This window comes from Bos javanicus, chromosome 24 (assembly GCF_032452875.1).
Source record: "Bos javanicus breed banteng chromosome 24, ARS-OSU_banteng_1.0, whole genome shotgun sequence".
Lineage (NCBI taxonomy): Eukaryota > Metazoa > Chordata > Mammalia > Artiodactyla > Bovidae > Bos > Bos javanicus.
Window position 1 is genome coordinate 20,562,014 of NC_083891.1, and position 24,480 is coordinate 20,586,493.

General features: G+C 45.5%; 1 protein-coding gene across 10 annotated transcripts in view; it reads right to left on the minus strand.

The window, feature by feature from the left end:
• FHOD3 (formin homology 2 domain containing 3) overlaps window positions 1-24,480 on the minus strand; it is a 521,499-nt gene that overhangs the window by 161,212 nt on the left and 335,807 nt on the right. For all 10 annotated transcript variants that reach the window (XM_061400414.1, XM_061400417.1, XM_061400421.1 and 7 more), the window contains 3 exons: window positions 23,384-23,478; window positions 15,916-16,059; window positions 2,097-2,338 (listed from right to left, as the gene is read on the minus strand). In XM_061400414.1, coding sequence (XP_061256398.1) covers window positions 2,097-2,338; window positions 15,916-16,059; window positions 23,384-23,478 — 481 coding nt within the window. The remainder of the gene's footprint in view (window positions 1-2,096; window positions 2,339-15,915; window positions 16,060-23,383; window positions 23,479-24,480) is intronic.

The window sequence follows — 24,480 nt, forward strand, 5'->3', positions numbered from 1 at the left end:
CTACGGGCAATCGAGCACAATGAACTTCTAGATTCTAAGGTGACGTGTGAGGCACAGATGCTGAGCAGGTGACTAAGCTATGCATATGCTGGGACTGTTTCCCAATTTGCTTCTCATTACCCTCTCCCTTTCTCCTGCTCCCATCTCTGCCAAAATCATGCTGTGATTTTGTGGCCACGGGGCAAAATCCCTCCAATAGACTTCAAGGATGAAGCCACTTCATCATCATCTATCTTAAAACCATGATCTTTCTTTATAAGCTGGAAAGTGGATTTTTCGTAAGCGAATGCTATGAACTTTACAGTGATCATTTCATTAAAATGAAAAATCAGTCCTACTTGAAAACACTGAGGTGGGAGCACTCAGAAGTGTGTCCTATTCCAGATCCCACCAAGGCCGGAGCCTCAAAACTGTGGACTGTGCCCAGCTGGTCCACCCCACTGTCACTGCCTTTGCCAACGTATCACAAGGCTTGGTCACCGGAGTCACAGTGCAGGGACCTTTAAAAGCCTAACAACAAGAAAGAGAACAGAACAAACGTGACACGAGGCAGACAGGGCACAAGTATACCAAGTGCCACCACCGAAGCCTCAGAGCTCCCACCTTCAGCATCTTTGGTGATCACAGATTTTTCAGCCCACTTTGCCCAACTCTCTCCATGCTCATTTTTCTAGCTGGTAGAAACAGCACTACAGGGAGTTTCAGGACCCTTTGAGAATTGCCTGAGTTTCTCAAAGATCTTAGATCACAACATGCAGTTTCACAGTAAATGTTCTCATTTCTCATTCCGCTCAGAAGTTTCAATTTTCTTTTCACTGAAAGAGAGCTTGCTGTACATTGACTCTTAGAGACAGAAAAGCCTGTAGGCTATGTGGTGGAGAAGGGTGTCAGCATGGACCATGCCTTGCACATCACTCTCAGATCCACGCCCTCCTTCTCCTTCTGCAATAGGAGGCACCCAATGGGGTGGGCTGTGCCAGGACCCCAAGGGTACCAGACTGCTCCAGTCACTTCTTAGTAGAAGTGAGTATGGGTGTTCCCTGAGGGATGGAGAGGAAGGGACATATCTGAATCACTGTCTTAAGGTCATCCCACCTATTCTGAGTTCAGTTCTTCACCATGCAGCCTCCTGAACTACATGTGGCTCCCAGGTAGATCCCCACAATGGGAGAAAATACTCCAGCCAAATGATGCGAGCAGGGTTTCCACTGGCAGCAGAAGAGGGGCACTGGCAATCAGCATATCAGTCAGCCCTGGTGGAGCTGTCTGGCACAGACTGGTCCATGGAGCCCCACCATCCTAGTGATCTGAGGGCTTCCATTTGGGAAGATATCACTGGACCCAGGCCCCAGAGCCACACAGCCATCCTTCAGCTGCACCTCTGTTTAATGGAACCACTTCTGAGCTCCTAGAGATCTGGTCAAACTTTGTATTTTGGACATACATAATTTCTCATGGGATTGTCAATCTTTCTGTTTCTTTTTATGTCCTTTCTTCATTCTTACTTTCTCTCAGCCCTGATAGGAGTTCACAGAAATGGAGATCATACCTTTTCCATTCATATGTCTTCACGGTTGCAAATAGTCCTGGCCTATAAGATACACTTCAGAAAAATGTATGCTATATGACTAACTGAATAAATGACAGAATTAGTTTTTACTGAAATTATGTGAAAGTACATATTTGTTCTACTTAACCTCAACTATGTATTGTCATGCGTACCTCAGACTCTAACCATCTCACATTGGTGTGGTGGCATACCATTTATTTCTAGGCCAAAATTTTGTGGTTTGGATTCTCTGCTAGTTGATAAAGCATAGCTTTCTACACAGATATTAACTGAGATGCTAATAATATAAATAATATAAAAACACAAGGAGGTGAAGATGAGTTCAGGGAGTTAGATCAAGTCTGTGTGTGTCACCAGGGCCACCTTGCCTTGGGAAGTTTTGGGGTAACTGGGGGTGATGGCTTAAATGTAGAGAAGAGGCAGGGGACAGGAAAGGCTGGGATGGTCCAGGACACCCGTGGGGTTGGGCCTCCTTTCCACTTTTAGGGGTCCTTGTGCCCTTCTCCAAGGCTGGGTTAATACTTACTTTTCCCGGAGATCTCGCACTTGACTGGGCTTGAAGTCAGGAGCCGACAGGGAGCAGGGGCTGGACGGGGGCGACAGGGGGCTCTTGATGTTCTGCACCGAGTGCCTGCGGCTCCGCCTTCGGTCCAGGCCCCGGGGCTCACTGCCCGTGCCTCCGGAGCACACACTGGCCCGCCTGCGGTCACGGCACCCGCTGGGGGGCGGCTCTGCCGTCTCATCCCCATCCTCCAGCCGGAGCGCCACCTGGAAGAGCAGAGAGTGCACAGAGCAAGGTCAGACCTTTCACAGTCCCATCCCAAAGGGCACCGAACTCCGTCCTTTCCCCTCCTGTGGCGTGGGCTTCTCATTGTAGTCATCACAACACGCGCATCCCAAAGCGCAGCCTCCAAACCAAAAGATGCTCGCCACTGCGTATATTCCCAAATGGATCTGAGAAGGTCAACTGATGTCTCGAGAAGATCTGAGAACTATTTTGTAATTAGACCCCAGGACTTCCCTTTAGAGGCCATCTCTCCTTCTCGTGAACTCCCCCCAACTTGGTGTTCTCTGGTCCAGGAGGCGGAGTGTCTCCTGAAACCCTGTCACAGGGTGCCCTGGAGGTCCTGACCCCGAGCTTGCTTCCCAGGGAGGATGCTTAGAGAGCACAGCAAGGAGAAAGGCAGGAGCCACGAACTCCAGGTGAGACAAACAGCCTCACCTGCAGGTCATTTGAGAGGCCTGATCTGAGACCCCCATGCACGGGGGTAGGGGGCACCCTCCGAAGCCTGGTCTCGGGTGGGCATGGAGCCTGCTTGCACCTGTGATCACAAAAATATAGACCAGAAATAGACTGGATCTCTAGAATTTAGGATTTTTAGAAAATTTCCTCTTAAAAGCACTCACACTTGGCCATTTTGGCTTTCATGTACAGGTAGGCCAAATAGTTCGTTCGGATTTTTCCATACGATCTTACAGAAAAGTCAGAATAAACTTTTTGGCCAACCCAACAGAAACCAGAGCCAACTGGCCCCACACCCCACACCCCTGCCCTCTTCCCAGGGATCTTTTAGTCCTGCCCCTAGTTGGGTGAGGCCTGGCCAAAGAATCAGCTCTGCCATCTGTTAATCTCCTCCATCCTGGATCCTACTCCATAGGCCTTCTCACATCAACACCCACTGTTTCTGTGCATACCTCCTCCTTATAGGAGCTCAGCCTTTCCAGCTGTGGACTATACCTACCTGTTTCTCCAGTTTCTTTAATTATGTGTGTGCCTCCCTTCTCCAAACCTACACAGTCGCAGGAGCTGTCATTGACTAGACCTTTGTGTGACTAACAGACCAGGAATGATCTGCGGCAAATTGCTTGCTCAAGAGTCTCTCGCTCACCAAATGAGGCTAACAGGATTGCATTTGCAGGTTTGTGGTAAGAATAACTTATATAATGCATGTAAAGCAGCTGGGGTAGGGCCCACCCTGTGGCTGGTACTCAATAAATGTAACAATTCTTCCCCAGCCTGTGCCCTCAACTGAAGGGGCCTAGTGAAAAGTGAAACTGTCAGTCACTCAGTCACATCCAACTCTTTGTGACCCCATGGACTGTAGCCCACCAGGCTCCTCTGTCCATGGGATTCTCCAGGCAAGAATACTGGAGTGGGTAGCCATTCCCTTCTCCAGGGGATCAGCCCAACCCAGGGCCTGGAACACCCACAAATTCTTATATCACACAGAACTGCCCAGGCAGGCCACCTCACAGCCCAGGTGGGCCAGGCCCAATCAAGTCCAACAGTCTCTCTGACTTGGTGCCCAAAGACCCACATGGTCCCATGTCTCCAGAGGTGCATATTTCCCAGCCTTATGGGTGCTCCTGGTCACATTTCACAACCTGGTCCTGAAAAGTGAGAGAATGGAGAAGTAATATAAAGACCCAGATGGCTAACCATGCTACTGGTGTTGGCATCGCCTGTCTGCAGAAAACCTGGCTATTGCAAAGTCAGTGGCCTCCCATGTCCAAAGTGTTGATGCCAAATGTGTTCACACAGCATGGTGAGCTTGGCCGAGTCGAGGCCAGGCTGGCCCCTCTCATCCGGTTTATAAGGATGAACACCTGAGATGCACAGCCTGTTTCCCAGGAGTGAAGCCTCCCTGGATGTGCTCCATCTGCAGTTGCCTCCAGCTCTAGCTTTTAGACAAGTCTGATTTAGTGAAAACTCTTCTATCTACATGCCAGATACATTCTATAACAAACTCCCAGATTAGAAGACAATCTAATAATGTTTTGACTGCTCTGTTCCCCTAGAATTTACTAGGCAGACATAATCTGGGGAGGTTTGAGGTAAGAATGGATAAGAGTTCAGAAAACGCTATACTGTTACAAAATTTCACTGGAAAGTCTGTTTCCTGGGGTAAGGGTGTTCTGCAGTGTAACTGCAAGAACTGGGAAAGAAATTATGTATTTGATTAACCACTTTTATCACCTCAACTTTAACACTGCAAATGGTATTCTCTGGGGACCGTTTGAGAATGATTATATACCTAGCCAAGCACAGTGTTTTAAAATATCACTAGCCAATTATTTTTCCTTCATTTTTAGATATAAAAATTCTAGACCACTTGAACTCATTCTGACCTGAAATATTGATTCTGCTTCTAATTAAGCACATATTTGGAATGATAAGGTCAGGGGATAACGTAGAGTTCAGATATTTCTAATTCCTTGTCTAACCTCAGAGATGCAAAGATCAAATAGCATTCCACTCACAGGGCCTTTCAGAGAGGCACACGGCGTGTGCACAACGTGAAATCTATTTCAACCGCCTTTTCTCAAGGAAGATGAGACAACCATTGTTTAATGGTTTACTGAAAAATTATCAAAGTGGCACCATAAAATGGAATTCAATGAGAGCTGTGTAAAATTCCAGTCCTAAACAAAGTATCCATCTTCTTAAACACAGAAAAGGATGCATAGGGGTAGGGGCAAGTGGGAATTACAATCCCAGGAGATCCAATGTCAGCCTCGGGCTTGGCAGGGAAGCTGCCTTGGGAAAGCTGTAACATGAAATTTGGGCTGGTCTTCACCCCCAGTTTTGATTTTACAAGAAGAATCTTAGAATCACTAGTGTCCACTGATGACAGGGAAAGAGATCTGTTTTCACGTCCAGGGCCGTGGTAGCAGTTCCAATTTCTTTAGATTCTAGGGAGCACTTCAAATTACAGCTAAGACCAATAAATTCTGGAAGACACCTAGAGAGAGAACAGCACTTACCATGAGACTTATTCAGAACCTGTGGTGTCAGATCTAATTAACCACAAGTGTGGTGTCCTCCCCTGGACCCACGGTGAGATCCACTATGTCCTGAACGACTTCTAATCTCAACCAAGTGATGGGGTGTTTTGCTGCTGGGCCCCTCACCAGATACCTTCTGACTCTTTTAATCAAATGTAGAACAGTCTCTAAAATCCAGGTGAGGAATCCAGCACCGACTGCTTGGACACCCTACCCCATCCTACCAAGAAAGCAGAGAAGAGCAAACTCAGGTGGCATCTGGGACAACTTCCACCTATCTTTGAGGTCACTGACTGATCTAAACGTTCTTTTTAAAATTTAGTGGCACATCAAAGGAAACTATCAGTAAGGTGAAAAGACAGCCTTCAGAATGGGAGAAAATAATAGCAAATGAAGCAACTGACAAACAACTAATCTCAAAAATATACAAGCAACTCCTACAGCTCACCTCCAGAAAAATAAATGACCCAATCAAAAAATGGGCCAAAGAACTAAATAGACATTTATCCAAAGAAGACATACAGATGGCTAACAAACACATGAAAAGATGCTCAACATCACTCATTATCAGAGAAATGCAAATCAAAACCACTATGAGGTACCATTTCACGCCAGTCAGAATGGCTGCGATCCAAAAGTCTACAAGCAATAAATGCTGGGGAGGATGTGGAGAAAAGGGAACCCTCTTACACTGTTGGTGGGAATGCAAACTAGTACAGCCACTATGGAGAACAGTGTGGAGATTCCTTAAAAAACTGGAAATAGAACTGCCTTATGATCCAGCAATCCCACTGCTGGGCATACACACTGAGGAAACCAGAAGGGAAAGAGACACGTGTACCCCAGTGTTCATCACAGCACTGTTTATAATAGCCAGGACATGGAAGCAACCTAGATGTCCATCAGCAGATGAATGGATAAGAAAGCTATGGTACATATACATAAAGCTACATATACACAATGGAGTATTACTCAGCCATTAAAAAGAATACATTTGAATCAGTTCTAATGAGGTGGATGAAACTGGAGCCTATTATACAGAGTGAAGTAAGCCAGAAGGAAAAACACCAATACAGTATACTAACGCATATATATGGAATTTAGAAAGATGGTAACAATAATCCTGTGTACGAGACAGCAAAAGAGACACCGATGTATAGAACAGTCTTATGGACTCTGTGGGAGAGGGAGAGGGTGGGAAGATTCTGGAGAATGGCATTGAAACATGTAAAATATCATGTATGAAACGAGATGCCAGTCCAGGTTCGATGCACGATACTGGATGCTTGGGGCTAGTGCACTGGGACAACCCAGAGGGATGGTATGGGAAGGGAGGAGGGAGGAGGGTTCAGGATCGGGAACACATGTATACCTGTGGTGGACTCATTTTGATATTTGGCAAAACTAATACAATTATGTAAAGTTTAAAAATAAAATAAAATTTAAAAAAAAGAATTAAATAAATAAATAAAAAATAAAATTTAGTGGAAGTTTCCAAACACACGCAAAGTATGGAGAAGAGTACAAAGACTTTTGTGTCATCACCTATGATAGTTCAACAGTTATCAACCCTGGACAATCTTGTCTCATTTACTCCCTGCCCCTGACGCCAGAGCCAGGTTTTTTTGAGATAAGTCTCAAATCATATAATTTTATCCATTAATATATCAGTATATATCCCTAGAAGATAAGGATTTTTAAAAACCATAACCACCATACCACTGTCCACCATATCACTAAGAAATTAAAATAATTTCTTAGTATCATCGAACATCCAACAATGTGAACATTCTTAATGAAGGTCAAAAGCTATTAACAGATCTTTGAGATTATGTTGTTATACTACTACTATCCTCCATGACAGGCAACCATACATAGCAGATGTAACCACTTTCTAAATTGCTCTCCCACGCTTTCTTTTAATGCACACCTATACATCTTGATTCAGCTTTTAGGTGAAATGGACGCCAGTGCTACTGCCATTTCAAGAAGGAACTATGCTGATAATTCTCCTATCAGGTTGAACAGGTTGTGGCAGATGATTACAGCACTGGGCTCCCAGGGAATCATGCCTCTCTGTTTACTTATCTTTGTATAGTCCCCTCCTACACCGAGTCTACAATTTTCCACATGACTTGTTTTGGCCAGTGTGACGTCAGAGGACATAGACCCTTGAAAAGTGTTTGTACTTGAGACTTTCCCTTCTGAAATGCTGCTACCATGTGAAGAAGTATGTGCTAGCCTGCTGAAGACACATAGCCAGCCAACAGCCACCACTAAAGGCCAAACCAGGTGAATAAGGCCATCTTAGAGCATTCAGTCCCAGTTAAGTCATCAGATAACTGCAGCTCTATGAGAATCTCTCAGCTGAACCAGGCCAAAATTTCTTACCCCCAGAATGATGAGCAAAACCTGCTGTTTTAAGACCACTCTTTTTGGCATATTTGTTATGTAGCAAGAGCTAACTGATACGCATTTTAAAAATCAACTATGACAAGGAAGGATTTGAAGAGACTGGACCTATTAATTATTCCTAACAGTAACAATCACTCCTCACCCCCAAAGTCTTCAGCTCTAAGATGCCTTTCCCATTACTAGGACCACATTTTCAGCATCAAAAGTGAGAACACAATCCGGAAAAAAAAAAAAAAGACTTTTGATTTTGATTTGTGAAATTATGTATTTGAAAAAATCATTTGGAACTATAACAATTCAAATGAATCCAATTAAACATGGATTAAATTACCTTTCTAAAATGGTAAAATTTCTAAAATTAACTGCATTTGGGCCTATCCCCAGAAAGTCCAGGACATATGGTCACCAGACATCCTCCACTATTTAGAAGGATTCTAGAAGCCCAACAAAGTTCTCTGCAATGGCTTGAAACATTTATAATCTTTCGTGAGGAAAATATCCGTACTGCTTATAGGCTTCTTACTGCCCCCACCTATAATGAACTTAGTTGTCCAATGGCACCAAACACTTTTAAAAGTGCATTAATTTTTAGATAGGAATAAAAATCCTAACTCTATCTGGTACCCCAAGCATTCAGTTGTCACCTTGAGTGATTACCCAAGGCATCTTCCCTTTAAAGTGGCTGATTTCTGATTAAATCATGCCCTTCCTTCAGCCCAGAATCTATCAGTGATATTTAAGAGACCTTCACTCAAGTACTTAACTTCTACTCTGGGCAAGGGCACTGCTGAGCACAGAGGTTACAGAAGAAAGCCACAGATGACAAAGGCAAACGGACAGGCAAGTGCGTCCTGAGACTGTTCAGTGTGAGGTGTGCACACAGGCAAGAGCTCCCTCCTGGGTTATAAACAAAGTGCAGGCAACAAGCCCAGGGACTCCTACACCTTGCCAAGGAGGCCTTGCAGACAAGGGGACATCTGAGGCGACTCCTACAGGGGAAGGAGGAGTCTGCCAACCTGAGAACAGGAAGGAAGAACACTCCAGGCAAAGCAAGGAGAACAGAAGAAGGGAAGCTCCTCGGTGACCTGCCTTTCACGCTTAGGAAACAAGAGGAGTTGAGTGTGGCTGCAACTTCAGCAACATCTTAGGAATTGCTGGAGACAAGGCCACAGCAGCTCGAAGGCCGAAGATGGTGTTGCCTCTTGAACTAACTCAAGGCATTCCAGCTTCGCCCCACGGGCTGTGAAAAAGTTTTTAAGGTTTCTTGTTCATTCATTCCTTCACTCTTGTTTATTTTCCGAAATGGAGGAGTGGTGTAGTTAGCCCTGACATTGAGGAGGACTCCTTGTTTTCAGTTGCAGGGAGTTAGGAAGAGGACAGAGAAGGCAGTGGCACCCCACTCCAGTACTCTTGCCTGGAAAATCCCATGGATGGAGGAGCCTGGTAGGCTGCAGTCCGTGGGGTCACTAAGAGTTGGTCACAACTGAGCGACTTCACTTTCACTTTTCACTTTCATGCATTGGAGAAGGAAATGGCAACCCACTCCAGTGTTCTTGCCTGGAGAATCCCAGGGACAGGGGAGCCTGGTGGGCTGCCGTCTATGGGGTCGCAGAGTCGGACACAACTGAATCGACTTAGCAGCAGCAGCAGCAGCAGCAGGAAGAGGGAATAAGCTGAGAAGCCCCCGGGGATGCGGTCCTGCAGGTGCCATCCTCCCCAGGCCCTGGCCCTCATCACGCCTCCTTTCACACCAGGCAGAGCTCCTCCACAGCTCCCCACTCTGTCACTGTTCTGCGTTGGGCCACCACCTCAGGCCGGTGGTGGTGGCCCATCCACCCAGTGTCTTGCCTCCAGCTCACCCTGTCTCTGTTCTTCACAGACATGCCGGCAGCCTCGGGCTATCAGCTGACTCATGCACTCGGTCACGGTCCATTCCTCCATTTCAGAAAATAAACAAGAGTGAAGGAATGAATGAACAAAAATCCTTAAAAACTTTTTCACAGCCCGTGGGGCGAAGCTGGAATGCCTTGAATTAGTTCAAGAGGCAACACCATCTGTGGCCTTCGAGCTGCTGTGGCCTTGTCTCCAGCAATTCTGCACCCCATGAGACTGTGCATCCCCTCACGGCACCGGCCTTGTCTGTCTAGTTTGCTGCTGAGTCCCGTGGCCTAGAATAGTGCTGGGCACAGAATCGGTGCTTAGTGAAGCTCTGTTCAATGAATGGACTCACAGGTGAACAAATGAATGAGAAGGCTATTGCAACAAACCAGACAAGAGACAAAGAGAGCCTGAGCTAGGGGAATGGAGAAGAAATTTCAGTCTTCAGCCATCAGACCTCTAGGTATGAGGATGGGGGGAGACAGAAGGAGGTCCAGGACAGCTCCAGGTTTGTAACCTGGGAGACTGTTCTTTGCAGAGGTGGAGAAATGAACAGACTGCGCAGGAGTTTTGTTTTTGTCATGGGGCGGGGAACAAAGGGTTCTGTGAGGGCTGGGTCATGTCATTTGCAGCTTCTAGGTGGCTCTGTCTGACATAATCTGAGCTCCTCTGACACCTTCCATGCCCCTCTGTGCCATCACATACAGCTGCTGGGAAATCAGCCACCTGCTTGTCTGAGACTACAGAATGTCAGTTCCTTGGGACAGGGACAGATCTTCTATCTCTGAATGTTCAGAGTGCATGACATATCTTCAGTGAATAAATGACCATAATGCAAAAACACAAGCAGGCAGAGGGGCAGGCAGCCTTGAACCTTGCAGACAGCTCAGGTCAAGGTATCAGCTGCAGCCAAAGCTGCTGGACTCACTGGGTGAGTCGCAGCTCAGGCTGCCTAGACTGAGAGAGGAGGTCTGATGAAGAAACCCCGACACTGAGAAGGAAGAGACAGAGAAGAAAGAGCCAGGAGGGACGCTGAGGAGGAACAGTCGGAGAGGTACCCTAGAGACACCCACAGACACAGTCACCAGCACTGCATTGTACAGCATCAATGTACAAGACTGGTCTCGTGCCCACCAGCACCATTCTCTTATGATGTGAGCATAACAGTGATGTCCAAGTTGATAGGGATGGCATACAAAAAAGGAAGGGAGGAAAAGCTGGGGGAAGGATGAGGATGGAGGCCAGCTCTACTTATGACTATTTGTCTAAAACTCTAAGCAAATTAGTATCAAACAGAATTCCAAAAGCACATGAAAAAAAACACACATCATGACCAAGTGGGTTATATTCCAGGAATGAGAAGACGGTTAAAAGATAAAAAGAATGAATCAGATAAACAACTCAAAAATCTAAAAAAAGACAACAAAATAAACTGACAGAAAATTTAAGAAGGAAATCATAAAGATAAAAATGTTTTGAGTTATAAAACAGAAGAGCACTGAAAATCATATATAAGTCAAAATTAACAACAACAAAATAGACAAACCACTAGTTAACCTAGAGGAAAAAGGGGGAGAAATTACAACCACAAAAATTAACAAAGGAAACTAACTTCTCAAGGAAAGGAAATTAGAAACATTCCTAAGAGACTATTTACATAGCTCTTTAGTAATCACTTTAAAAATCCAGATGAAATGGATATTTCCTAGGAAAATATGATTTAGAAAAGCCAATCCCAATAAAGATAGGAAGTTTACATAGACCAATATCCAAAGAATAAAGCATAGTTACCAAAGATCTCCTGCCTCCAACACACACACACACACAGTCACACAAACACACACACACACACTCCTCTTCTGCCCCTCCATCATCATCATTACAAGCCCACACAATTTTCCAAGGGAGCTCTATCAGATAACCAAAGACCAGAGACAAGGGAAGAAAGAAAAAAGAAAAGCTTCTAAATATTTTTACAAAGCAAGAACAGAACTGATACCCAAACATAATAAGTACTGCACATGCATCTACACACACAAAGGAAAGAGGACAAGAACGCTCGTGGTAGCACTGTCATGGCAACAAAACTGTAGCTAGCCAACATCTAAGTGAAGAGCAGGTACATAAATTGGGATGTATTCATCAGCAGTGAAAATGAGCAAACTAGAACTCCGCATAGCAACACGGGTAGGCCTCAAAATCAAGCAAAAGAGAAGCTGCAGGAGGACACACGTGGTATGGTCCCATTTATAAAAAGACAAAATTAAGCCATGTGTTGTTTAGGGATACAGACAGGGAGGAAGGAGTTACAGCAGCTGGCCTAGAATCCCTCCACCCCTTCCGCAGGAGCGATGCTTCTAGGGAAAGAAAGAAGGCAATGACCCCATCTGATCTTTCGTAAATATGCTAACTAGACTATTGAATAAATAGCCTGATGACAATTCCAAAAATGAGAGTTCTTATTTCTGGAATGCCTTTAGCAGGCCAGAATTGGCTAAGGATCCCCTATACTAAGTAAACACAGAATTTATGGATTGATAAGCCATGACACTCTGGGCTGTGTAGTAGAGATGCTTCATAACTGAATATTACTCGAAGGGCAAGGTGACTTGGCAACCACACTTGGAAACCCTGTCTATTATTCTGGGTCAGAAAGCCCACGTCTGATGCATGAAAAAAAGATCTAGGAGTCACAAGGGATGGCCCAGATCTCTCCCTGCATCCCCACACCTGTGTATTCTGGAAATTAGTAGCCTAGATAGATTAGTATAGCTCTGCTATAGACAGCAAGATCTCAGATGGCCAATTCTTACTTGATAATCTGATCATTTGTGTTAGCTCAAAGAATAGCTATTTTCAGACAAAACTATTTAAAAAAAAAAAAAAAAGCAAAAGAATGGTGCTGGGAGTTAGTTGAATGACACCAGGAGGGGTCACTGAGGACACTTCTGAGTTACTGGTAATACACTGGTTCTTAAACACGAGTGTATTAGGACTCTCCAGAGAAACAAAATAAATCGGATATATATGGAGATTTACTATAAGGAATGGGCCGACATGATTATGGCAGCCGAGAAGTCCCAAGAGCTATGGCCCAAAAGCCTGGAAACCAAGGAAGCCAATGTCAGTTCCAGCTGGAGGTCACAGGTAAGAGGCAACCTACATCCCAGCTCATTTCCGTCAGCAGAGAGTGAACTCTGTCTTGCTCAGCCTTTTGTTCTATTCAGGCCTTCAGCGGGTTGGATGAGGCCTGCCAACAGGGAAGAGGGCAATCTTCTTTACTCAGTCTACCAACGTGAATGTTAACCTCATCCAGAACGTTAAGGATACACACTGCACCGACACACAGTGATGTCTGATCAAATATCTGGGCCCTCTGTGGCCCAGTCCAGCTGATACATAAAGTTAACTATCGCAATGGGTGTTCGCTTTGTTGTTCTTTGAGTGACACATATAATCCACAGTTGTGAATGATACACTTAGTGCTAAAATATTAAGCAGATGCCATTTGACGAAAGAAATATGGTGGACACAGAACACCTTGTGAAACTTTTGGCATGAATGGAAAGAGGAAGACGGGGAGGTAGCTTGAGAGTCAGGAAGGCTGGAAAGTAAGTGTGCCCCGAAGCCAAAAGCAGTCTCCTGGGGGAGGGATCCAGCATGCTTTGCAAAATTCTCTCCCTGTTGGTTCACTGGTGGGAAATTCACCTGTATGATGCTGTCTTCTGGTATATGGTGGCTATGTCTGGATTGAAACTCAAGCAACTGTCATATAAAACCCTAAGAAGTCTCAGCCACAGTGCACTGTAGGTGTAAATTATGCTGTGAGTGGTATTATTCAGCAGGACTTGATTTTCTCCCTTCAACAAACAGAATGTGTCCTCAAGCCAGTTGAATCTTCAGACGTGAAAATGACTCAGCTATTCACCAGAGTTGACTCAAAGACACAAGCAGCCTCTTTGAAAAACTTAAGAAGGTACCTGACGCTTTAACTTTGCTAGCCCCAGCTGCCGGACACACAATCATTCCTTTTGACCACACAGAATCTCAAGCTATGATCATATAAGCCCCTGGTTGAGTAGAGATTGGGGCTCTGAACAGGAGTTAAGGGGGTGAGGAAGGGAGGTGTCTGTACGGGGGAAAGTCCGTCTTCTACAGTCCTGTGAGCCAATTGTCTATTCCCTTCCTTCTCCATCTTTAGTATTCTTATTGCACTCCTACGTTATCCTGTCTTCCATACCCCTCCATCACTCACTGAAAACAAAACATGAAAGTGTGAGCAGATAACTGGGTAACTAAGTGAGGCTTACATTAGAGGACAAGGTGCCCTAAGCAGCAGCACAGGGAGCTGGCCGGCTGTGGGAAGCTTTGCGCTCTGACCGCAGACTCTCTGGCTCAGTTTCCTCTGATTTCTCCTAAGATTGTACAAAGATAATTCTGCTCTGTTCCTCAGCTTGACACTTATGAGAGTAACTTTTAGGAAGTAGTGAGTTACATGTTAGTCTCTCTACTTCTACCCAGCGAAGGTTACAGTGGAGCCATTTAGCTGGGAAATATCTCTCCTAGGATGCCAGCTGTGCACACAGATTTATGAACAAAGCTGTTCATTGTAACAGCATTTATAATTGCAAAATCTTAGAAGTCATCAAATCTGAACAAAGAGAAACTGATTATATGTATTATGGTACTTGCATACAGACAGGATATTATGTTTCTAATAAAACTAAATTCTTGAAGATGATTCGATGACAAAATGGTTCAAACATATTTACTAATAAAAATTCAGTACACAACACTGTATACAGACTATTGTCTCCACAGTTGTTCTTGCTTAGCCACTAAGTTGTGTCTGACTCTTTTGTGACCCCATGAACTGCAGCCTGCCATGCTCCTCTGTCCATAGAATTCTCCAGGCAAGAATACTGGAGCAGGTTGCCATTTCCTTTTCCAAGGGATCTTCCTGACCCAAGGATTGAATCCACATCTCCTGCATTGCAGGTGGATTCTTCACCACTGAGCCATGAGGGAAGCTGAAGTGATAGGCTAGAAAAACAGACTAGTATGTTAACCACAGTTAGTAAATAAAATTATGGGTGATTTCTTTATCTTACATTTTTTGGTATTTTCCAAATATTCTTCAAAGAGTACAAACTTGTAGCAAAAGAAACAAACAAACAAACAAACAAACACCACAGAGACTTCTCTGGTAGTCCAGTGGTTGAGAATTCACCTGCCAATGGATATGAATTCAATCCCTACTCCAGAAAGATTCCACATACCACAGGGCAACTAAGCCCGTGCACCACAACAATTGAGCCCATGTTCTAGAGCCTGTGAGTCACAACTACTGATGTCCAGATGCCCTAAAGCCCATGTTCCACAGCAAGAGAAGCTTTCTGTCACCACGAGAAGCCCAAGCACCGCGAGAGCAGCCCTTGCTTGCTGCAACTAGAGAGGAAGGGCCTGCATGCACTAACAGAGACCCAGAGACCCGCTAGAGAAGTGATGGACTACCCACTCCAGCGTCTGTGGTCTTTGCTGGTGGCTCGGCTGATAAAGAATCTGCCTACAATGTGGGAAACCTGGGTTTGATCCCTGGGTTGGGAAGATCCCCTGGAGAAGGGAAAGGCTACCCACTCCAGTATTCTGGCCTGGAGAATTCCATGGACTGTTTAGTCCATAGGGTCCCAAAGAGTTGGACACAACTTTCGCTTTTTCACTTTTCAGAGCTGCCAAAAATAAAATAATTTTTAAAAATTAAAAAATATATATATCATAATGAGGCAAGAGGCAAGGCAGAAGGAAGCGAAAAGTTTAGTATCTCTTACAGCCCTTTTCCCCACATTTTCATTCTGCACTGGACCCTACGAAGTATGTAGAGCCTGCCAGAAGTTCTACCAGCAGGATAAGAAACATGCTTTCTGTGCCTCTCTTTCGTTCTCTCTCCCCACCAAGAATGAATGTTCTTTAAAAGAAAACAGCAATCAATCAATAAGCAAGCAAGCTACCACATTTCCCCTAGATCAGGGATTCTCACACTGGAGTGTTCTCAGAATTACCTGGAGGGTCGTACAACACAGATCTGGGCCCAGCCTCAGTTTCTGCTTCAGCAGGTCTCGGGTGGGCCTGAGAACTTGCATTTTGGCAGCTCCAAGGTGTTGCTAATGCTGCCACGCTGCACGCAGAACCACTGGTCTAGAGGATGTTTATCTCAGCCTTTGACGTGCCTGAGCTGTACAAGGCCCTTAAAAGGCATATCCTCTTACCTCATAGATATTCAACTGCTCCACTAAGTCCAGGTCAGCCCCTTTCTTGGTCAAGTGCCTCTGGGACACGGCTGCAATGCCCAGCTCCTCCAGGCAGTCCACCACGTCGTAGAAGGTGTCTTGGTCTGGCAAACCGGACAAGGTCTAGATGAAGAAAGAATAGGACACAGTGTCTTAGGAGACTGTCACAAGGCTCTTGGGACATCTTTTGCATGGTAGCCAGTGGCCATGAGTATAAGAATGGAGCAAAGCAAGACAGATGACAAGTTCATTGGAGAAAAAAGCTTCTTTAGTGTGGTAAGCAGACTGAACCCCAAGAGCCCACCCCCTGGGGTAGAGGTGCTGTACAATCCCCCACCTTGAGTATGGGCAGGACACTCTAATGATTAGGTGACATGACATTATAGGGCAAAGGCAAAGGGCATTAAGGTCCCAAATCAGTTAAGTCTAAAAAAGGGGAGAGTAGCCAGGTGGGCCTCACCTAATCAGGTGAGCCATTAAAAGGGGGTTAGGCCTTTTCTGAGCATAGAGACCAGCAGAGACATTATCCTGCTGGCCCAGGAGAAGTTGCAAGCTGCCACGAGTCCCACAGCTGCAAGGAAGTGAGCTCTGCCAACAACCACAAAGGCTTGGAAGGGAAATCCAAGCTCTAGACGAGACGCCAGCCCTGGTTGACACCTTGACTGCAGCCTTGTGAGACTCAGCAGGGCGCCCAGTGGGGCGGTGCCTGGGCCCTGCCCCCATGGAAACTGCAAGATGGTAAGTCTATGATATTCCAAGCTGCTAACTTTGTGATAATTTGTTACATGGCAATTGAAAACTAACATACTCAGAAACTCCTGTTAAGATTGATCTACCAACAGCTGGAGTTAGAACAATTTAATGATTCCCTTTTCTTTCAGTTCTGTAGGCCTTCCCCTTGGTCTAAGATATTTATGGCAATATGAGAAATTTCAAAGTGGCAACCAAGAGACAAAAAGATAACCCAAGAAAGAAAAAGCCAACTTCTCTTTGGATTCTGCTTCTCTTTGTTTTCTAAAATGTATTTATTTTTATTGGAGGATAATTACAATATTGTGATGGTTTTTGCCATACATCAATATGAATCAGCCATAGGTATACACGTGTCCCTCCATCCTGAACCCCCTCCCACCTTCCTTCTTATCCCATCCCTTCTAAAAGAAGGATGATATTCAGATCAGGCCTCTGCTTAGAGCTGGAAGGACACTTGGGGTGATTTACTCAAAGCCCCTTATCTTATAAATGAGGGGGATGAGGGTGGGGAGATAGCAGGAAGTTACTAAATAATAACTAATAAAATCCTGTGCTCAGACCTGCTATTCCAGTCTTCGTGCCTTCTAAACAAATTGCTCTGGACTCGAATTTCAGACACAGAGTTTCACTCCCTGTTTATTTCACTATTATTGCATTTCAAAATTATTCTAAACATGTTGACTTGCCTTGGAAGGAAAAAGACCAATATTTTCTTAAGGATCATCTCATGGTACCAACTTCTTTTAACACTTCTATTTTGGGGCTATGAATATTGGAAAGAAATATCTCTGCCCCTAACCCCAATAATGGCTATTTCTCTTCTATGCTGAACAAAGAGGATACAACTCACTGCCATTGAAACCAGAAACTAAAGAAAAATAGCTGTGATGCAACAGCTTAATCCATCAGGAGCCCCAGCAAGGACACTGAACGGAAGGTTGTGAACCAGTCAGCAGCTGTGATAAATAAACAGGTGCTCACACTGAAGTGACCAAGTGTGCAAGCATATGTTGATGTCTGCAGGTGCCAGGCAAGGCGGTCACTGCTGGGTTAGCAGACAGCAGTCCACTGACCTAACCTAAAAAGCACACACCCACCCAAAGAACCTTCTCATCAGAACAAGTCCATCTTTTGTTTTACTGAAAACTCTAGAACTTGTTAAAAGATGAAGAGAGGGAGGGACCTCCCTGGTGGCCCAGTGGTTACCAATCCACCTTCCAATGCAGGGATGTGGGTTTGATCCCTGGTTGGGAAGGATGATCCCACATGCCGCAGTGCAGATAAGCCATGTGCCACAGAAGAGAAGCCTGCGCACTGAAAAGAAGACAGAGCACTGAGCTGTGCAAAAATGAGCAAGTGAGCAAGCGTTAACTACTCAGTCATGTCCGACTCTTTGTGACTCCACGGACTGAATCCCACCAGGCTCCTCTGTAAATGGAATTCTCCAGGTAAGAATACTGGAGTGGGTTGCCATTCCCTTATCCAGGGGAATCTTCCCGACTCAGGGATCAAACCCAAGTCTTCTGCATAGCAGGCAGTTTCTTTACTGTTTGAGCCACCAGGGAAGCCCCAAATTAGCCAAATAAGTAGTAAATAAATAAAAGATGAGGAAGAGGTGACATAAAAGCCATGAGAAATGGTGACATAAAAGCCAGGGCAGGGCTAATGACCAGAGGTGCCCTAACTGCTGACCTGCCCATCATAGGTAAGCTGACATTCAGTGTTAGATCCAAAACTTCCTACACAGTAGTGCGGGGTTGGGGCGGAATAGGATGAGACACAGAGAGAGGCCTCTGGTGTCTCCTCAGCATTAGTTCCCCTCCTTTCTTCTTCCCTTTTCTTCCCTGCAGACAGTCAATCGAGATTCTTTCAGTCTAGGGGGTTAAATTCCTAGAACTAATCCCCATTGCCTTTGCAAGCCCAACCCTGATGGCGTGGTAGGGGGATTACTATTAAAAAATTAAACCTTTAGGTCTATAGAACCAGACTCAGGGAGGCCGTGCTCAGTAAGAGGCACAGAGCTGAGGGTATTGAGAAGTCCCTGCATGTTCATGGTGAAAATGCGGGCTTCAGCCATATCCAGATGCCACCCCCTCTCACGTGCGGCCACAGGGGAGCTGGCGTCCCACCACAGTCGAAGATGGCTTGTCTCTCTGTCCGCACAGGGAGGGGGCTGTGCAGCCCCAAAGCACACACTCACCTATTCTCAGCAGATTCTCTAACATGTTCAGCAAACTGCCATGCTCTCACCCCTCCTGGGCCCTGTCTTCCCATGTCTACCCTGACACTCATGGCCAATGTGCCTACTTCTGGCAAAGGTGGCAGCCACTCCAGAAAACTCTGTGAGCAAATGTCTCTTGACACCTCCACTCTCAGACGATACTAGGGACCCCCTTCCTGGTTTCTCTCAGACCTTGTCTTGCCAGGATTTGTGACAAGTAAATCTTTACAGTCCCTCTCAAGGGAGAATGTTTGCTCTCTGTCTGAGCAAACATTCTGTTTTCCTTTCCCTGGGTTTTCACTTATCCCATCAAATCCTCCTTGAGGGATAAAACCAGGGTAGTGAAAGCCTATACACAAGTGTTCATTGCAGCAGGAGCATTTGTGAAAATTAAAAGCTGTGGACACCCAAATGTCTTCAGTGGATGAAGAGCTAACAAATGGTGGTGTATTTACACAATGGAACACTACTCAGCAGTGAAAAGGAGCAAACTATTAATACACCTAGTGACATAGATGAATCTCTAAGGCACTGTGCTGAGTGAGAGAAGTCAGCCTCAAAGAGTTACATCCTGTATGGGTCCCACTTTTGAAAAAACAGAACTACAGTGATGGAGAATAAATCTGTGGTTGTCAGGGACATGAATAGGGGGTCAGGATGTCACTACAAAAGGATAACATGAGTGTGAGATTTTGGGGAGACATGGAGCTGTTCTATATGCTAATTGTGAAGGTCATCCATGACTACATATGTTTTAGAACTTCCGCAGCTAAATGCCAAAAGAAAAGAGTTAATTTTACTGTATGATAATTTAAAAAGCCTTACAGTCGAATCTAAATACAAACCCTCAGTGTGAATCCCATCAGGTTACTCATCCCCCGGGCTCCACTAGAATAACTTCCCTCCCCAGGGCTGCCTGGTGCCGCTTTCCCTGAATGCTCCAAGCCAGCCCCACAGTGCCACCTCTTGTTAATCATGTCCCCACCTTCCTCATCTGATTCTACAAGGTGATCAATATCTGAGCTCCCAAAGTGGGGGAGGCCCACTGAGAGGACTGCGGCTGGATTGGGACAGGACTCCACACGACTGCAGCTTGCAGGGTGAGAAATGGATAATTCCTGATGCTCTCTCAGATCTACTGATGACATGGAGGAGAGGGGAAGAGCTCAGCCGGGATCATTCTGGATCCTGGAAACCCCTCACTAATGTGTCTGTTTAACCAAGGGAGCAGGCTTCAGTCTCAGAGCCCTGAGCAGGCTAGGATTTCGTACCCTTGTTCTGTCATAAAAATGTTAATGTTTTGAATTCCATTTTATTAGGCCCCCTTCCATTTTGTTGAAAGAAAAGTCAGAAAAGCAATACAATTTCCCAGATTTCAGAGTCTGCGTTTTTTCCAGACCCACATTAGCACGTCAACGCATGATGATATTTCGGGTCTCAGAGGACATTACCGAAATGATCAATGTGACTAAAATTCAGCAAAAACAAACAAACCCCATATGGGTGCCTGCTGATCTTTCTGAGGAAAGGATGGCACCTGGAATCGTGTCCTTGGAACCTTCCCTTGGGCCAGGACTAACAAATATGGGATGGAACCACCAGAAGAGAAAGAGTAAGCGAGGAATTCCTGGATGTCGGAGGCCATATGGTGCCACGGAGAGTGACACGCACTGGGTCCTGGCCAGCGATTGGCAGCAGAAGCCCAAGTCACACGGCTGCCGCCGGGCTCATTACAGAACCAAGCAAGGCCTCCACCACTAAGTGAACACGCTGCCCAAGAGTGAAAATGCCTTTTTTTTTTTTTTTTTTTTGCTGAATTCAGTGTTTTCCAATACAAAGTCAGTGACTGAAAATGGCAGGAAATAGATGACCTTCATCTTCAAAAACCAACAGAAAATTGCTTTCAAATTGCATGCTAAATCAACTCACAAAGAGATTTTCAAATAAAACCTTGAGTTCTTAGGATTATTGTCCAGAAAAGGGGTGTCTGTTTCCCACCAGGACTGTAGGAAATTTCCCATGACTTCATCAATAACTGGCATTCAATTAAAAAGCAATCACTGCCCACGTGACCCAGAGAAAATGACTTGCTGTTTAACTACATATTTCTTTCAAGCTTAGTAGGGTTAATGTCATTCATTTGTCGACTGGGGTCATACTACTGGGTTGGCCAAAAAGTTCGTTTGTGTTTCCCAGACGAGCCTAAGGAAAAATCTGAACCAACTTTTGTGCCAACCCAATATACTTAGGATAGTACCCTTTTCTGCCCAATTTTTGGGAATTAATTCTAAGTTTGCCACTTGCCTTTAGTTTTCATTGGTGGTTTTCAATTTGTAAATACGACTTTTTATAGTTTAATACAGTGAAATATTTAAGTCCTTTTCTTTGGAATATTTTTGACTGGTTATATTATTAGACGAACCTTCACTGACCAGAGACCAGTTGATTTTCACCTCTGTTTCTTCTTATTTTTCTACAGTTTGGTGTGTCACATTGAACTTTTCGATCTTTCCGAAATTTATTTTGCTATACAGTCAAAGCGTGTTTTCGTTTATTTCCACTTAGCAAAACCTCTCTCAGTCATACATGGCACTGACCATCCCTGTGCATTTCAATTACAGGGTGCACTGCATGTACATTGAGGGCTGTTTCCAGCCCCTCTGCTTCAGCCATCTGCCAAGGAAAAAGTCAGGACCACATTGTTTTAATCCTTAAAGTTTACACAACATCTTAATACCTAGTAGAATTACTTCTCATAATTACATTGCTTTCTACCAATTCATATTTCTCAGTTCATATTTCTCCAGATATATTTCAGGAAGAGATTCTCAGTCCTTTCTAAAGAACTGCAGTTGGTCCTTAGGCTTGTACCTGGCACCCTGGGGAGTACAAAGGTAGGGCCTTGGGGTGGCTGATGTGCTGTCTGGGGTCCAGGGCGAAGATAACCATCTCACCCTCCCTCAGTTATTAATAAGGAAGGGCCAGGGCACTGAGGGAACCCCAGTCCTGAGAGTGGGCTGTCCCTGGTCAGCGTGGGACCCACTGTCAGAGCACCCCTCAGGATGGACACTGAAGACAGCTGCTGCCCCACGAGCTGGTGACCAGGGAGGATGCGATGGGCAGAATGAGGGCACAAGGGTCAGGTCACCATCATAGGAGAGGATGGGATCCACCTTCAGGAACCCTCACCTGGCCCCCACGGCCAGAGTTCAACCAACTGCAGAATAAGAATGCTTGCTTTTCTGCCGGATCGAGAATCATCTCCTTAGAGTAAAACTTGTTCATCTATATTTTAAGGAAAAATGTTAAGGGGACATCTCGATAGGAAAAGTAGCCATAAAAGTCTTGATACCCTCTTTCTAGTTTCACTAGAAAAACCAAAGTCTAGAAACCTGGCAGACAACTCGGGCCTTCACATGTATGAATACCAGCACACACGCACACACGTCATGCGTCTGTGTAAAGGGTCTCCTCTAATGCAAAGGCATGCTGAAGCGTGTTCCAGCCACCAGCATGGGGGTGTACATGGAGTAGGCTTCTTCAGAGGGCAAATTTTAGGTTTTCACATACACTAGTTCCCTTGAGCTGCCATAACAAAGTACCACAAACCGAGTGGCTTACAATGACTGCAATGAGGTACGAAACTTGGGAAACTGTAAGCTGAAGACCAATTACATGGGCCACAGAGGCTGCCTGAACACTGTCTCTCCAGGTGGATCCCTCTGTGCTTCTGGGTTTAAGGTTGGCCGAGCCACGCTGCGGGACCTTGATGAAGGCAAGCACCTTCACGGGCTAGAAGGCGGAAACATCATCAAAACCCCGTGCTTCAGTCCTGGCCGCTCCCGTCTCGGGGCTGCCGCGGGTTCAGCATGAAGATCTGGGAGTTGCAGGGAAAAGTCACTGCAGGTGAACTGGAGCAAGAAGCTTTCAGGAGCAGCAGCCAGACAGAGCCGCTCCAGGGGACCTCTCTGGCCTGGTCTGCTGGCAGCCAGACTGTTCGCTGGCTGCACAGACAACCCGGTGTGAGTGTGGCAGGTGGCCTTCGGTGCCCACTAGAAACATGGCAGAGCTTTAAAAAGGAAAAAACCGGTTTTGGAAAGATAAAAGGGGTCGGGTGGGCCATGCTACCCCTGAAGGCCCTAGGGGAGGCCCTTCCTTGCTGCATCTGGGACTGGTTGCTGGCAATCCTCAGCATCCTTGGTGGTCCTCGGTTGCAGATGCATCACTCCAACCTGCGGCCCTGCCTTCAAAGGCCGCCTTCCTCGTGGACGAGTGTGTATGCTGTCCCCCCTCTGTGTGCTTCTTCTTTCCTCTTCTTATAGGACACCAGTTCTACTGGATTAGGGCCCACCCTAATGACCTCATCTGCAAAAATCCCATTTACAAATAAGATCACATTCACTGGCTCCGGGGTCAGGACTTCAGCGTCTTTTGTGGGAGACACAATTCAACCCACAACAAACATCAACCAACCTTGTTCACTAAAGTCATCGCGTAAACCAGCAGTTCCGTGTCGACCCCATCCTTTTCCTCCAGGATTTCCATGATATTTGACCAGGGTGTGACTCCTATGAATAAGGCAAAAATCATGAGAAACAGCAATTTGGGACCCCTTATCCAACTCACATCACAGTTTATCCAGACTCATCACCCAATGACAGGAACGCCTTTCACCAAATTTTGAAGCATGACTCTGTACATCCTTCCAATGAGGTGATGATATGCCGTGTCATCCTTGTCTACTTGAAAATGTATATTCCTCATGTCGGATGCCTATCAGTTTGCTTGAAAAGTTCCCTTTATACTAAATAGGCAATTTAAAAAAAAATCCAATTATATGCAGCTTTTTTAGACCATGCATTTTACTCTCCGAGTATGGAAATGTTCTGGAATTACTCTCTATGTATGTCCATCTCCTGCAAGGAAAGAGGATTCAGGAGAGCTTTACAGTCACTCAAGCAAAGGACTCAAAACAGTAACAGTGAAACGTCCGTCTAGCAGACATTTCCAGAACAGAAGTATATTATCTCTATTGTATCAAGTCACAAAAACTATTTAGGCATCAACCAGGTACAAGGAATTGGGTCTCTAGAAGGTGGCCCTCAGAAGGTCTACAGTCAAATGGAACAGTCAGGCACAGACACAGAACGCATGCCAGCACAGGGTAAAAGCAATTAGAAGGCAAAGCACTTAGCCACGCCTGTCACTCAACGACGGTGGTCTGTCTTTTGAAGTGAGATGGTCGAGGAGGGTTTGGTGTAAGAAGTGACTCCTCGGTGAGACTGGTGGGGGGGCGCTCACGGAGGTTGTCCCATGGCTCCAGGGAGGGCAGGAAAACCCTCCATGTTCAGGATCACTAGGCCAAGGCCACAAAGGGGACACACACCCCGACATGATTTCCTACTCTGGGGATAAACATCTGCAGCGAAGTGCTGCCTTGCCCCTGGCATGGTGGTGTGGAACATGCAGCTCTTTCCTGGTTTCTCTATAAAGATCTCAAAGGGATATTGTCTATTTTTGCTGATAAAAGTAAATTCTGAAATAACCTAAAACCAGTGGGTTTCAAATGC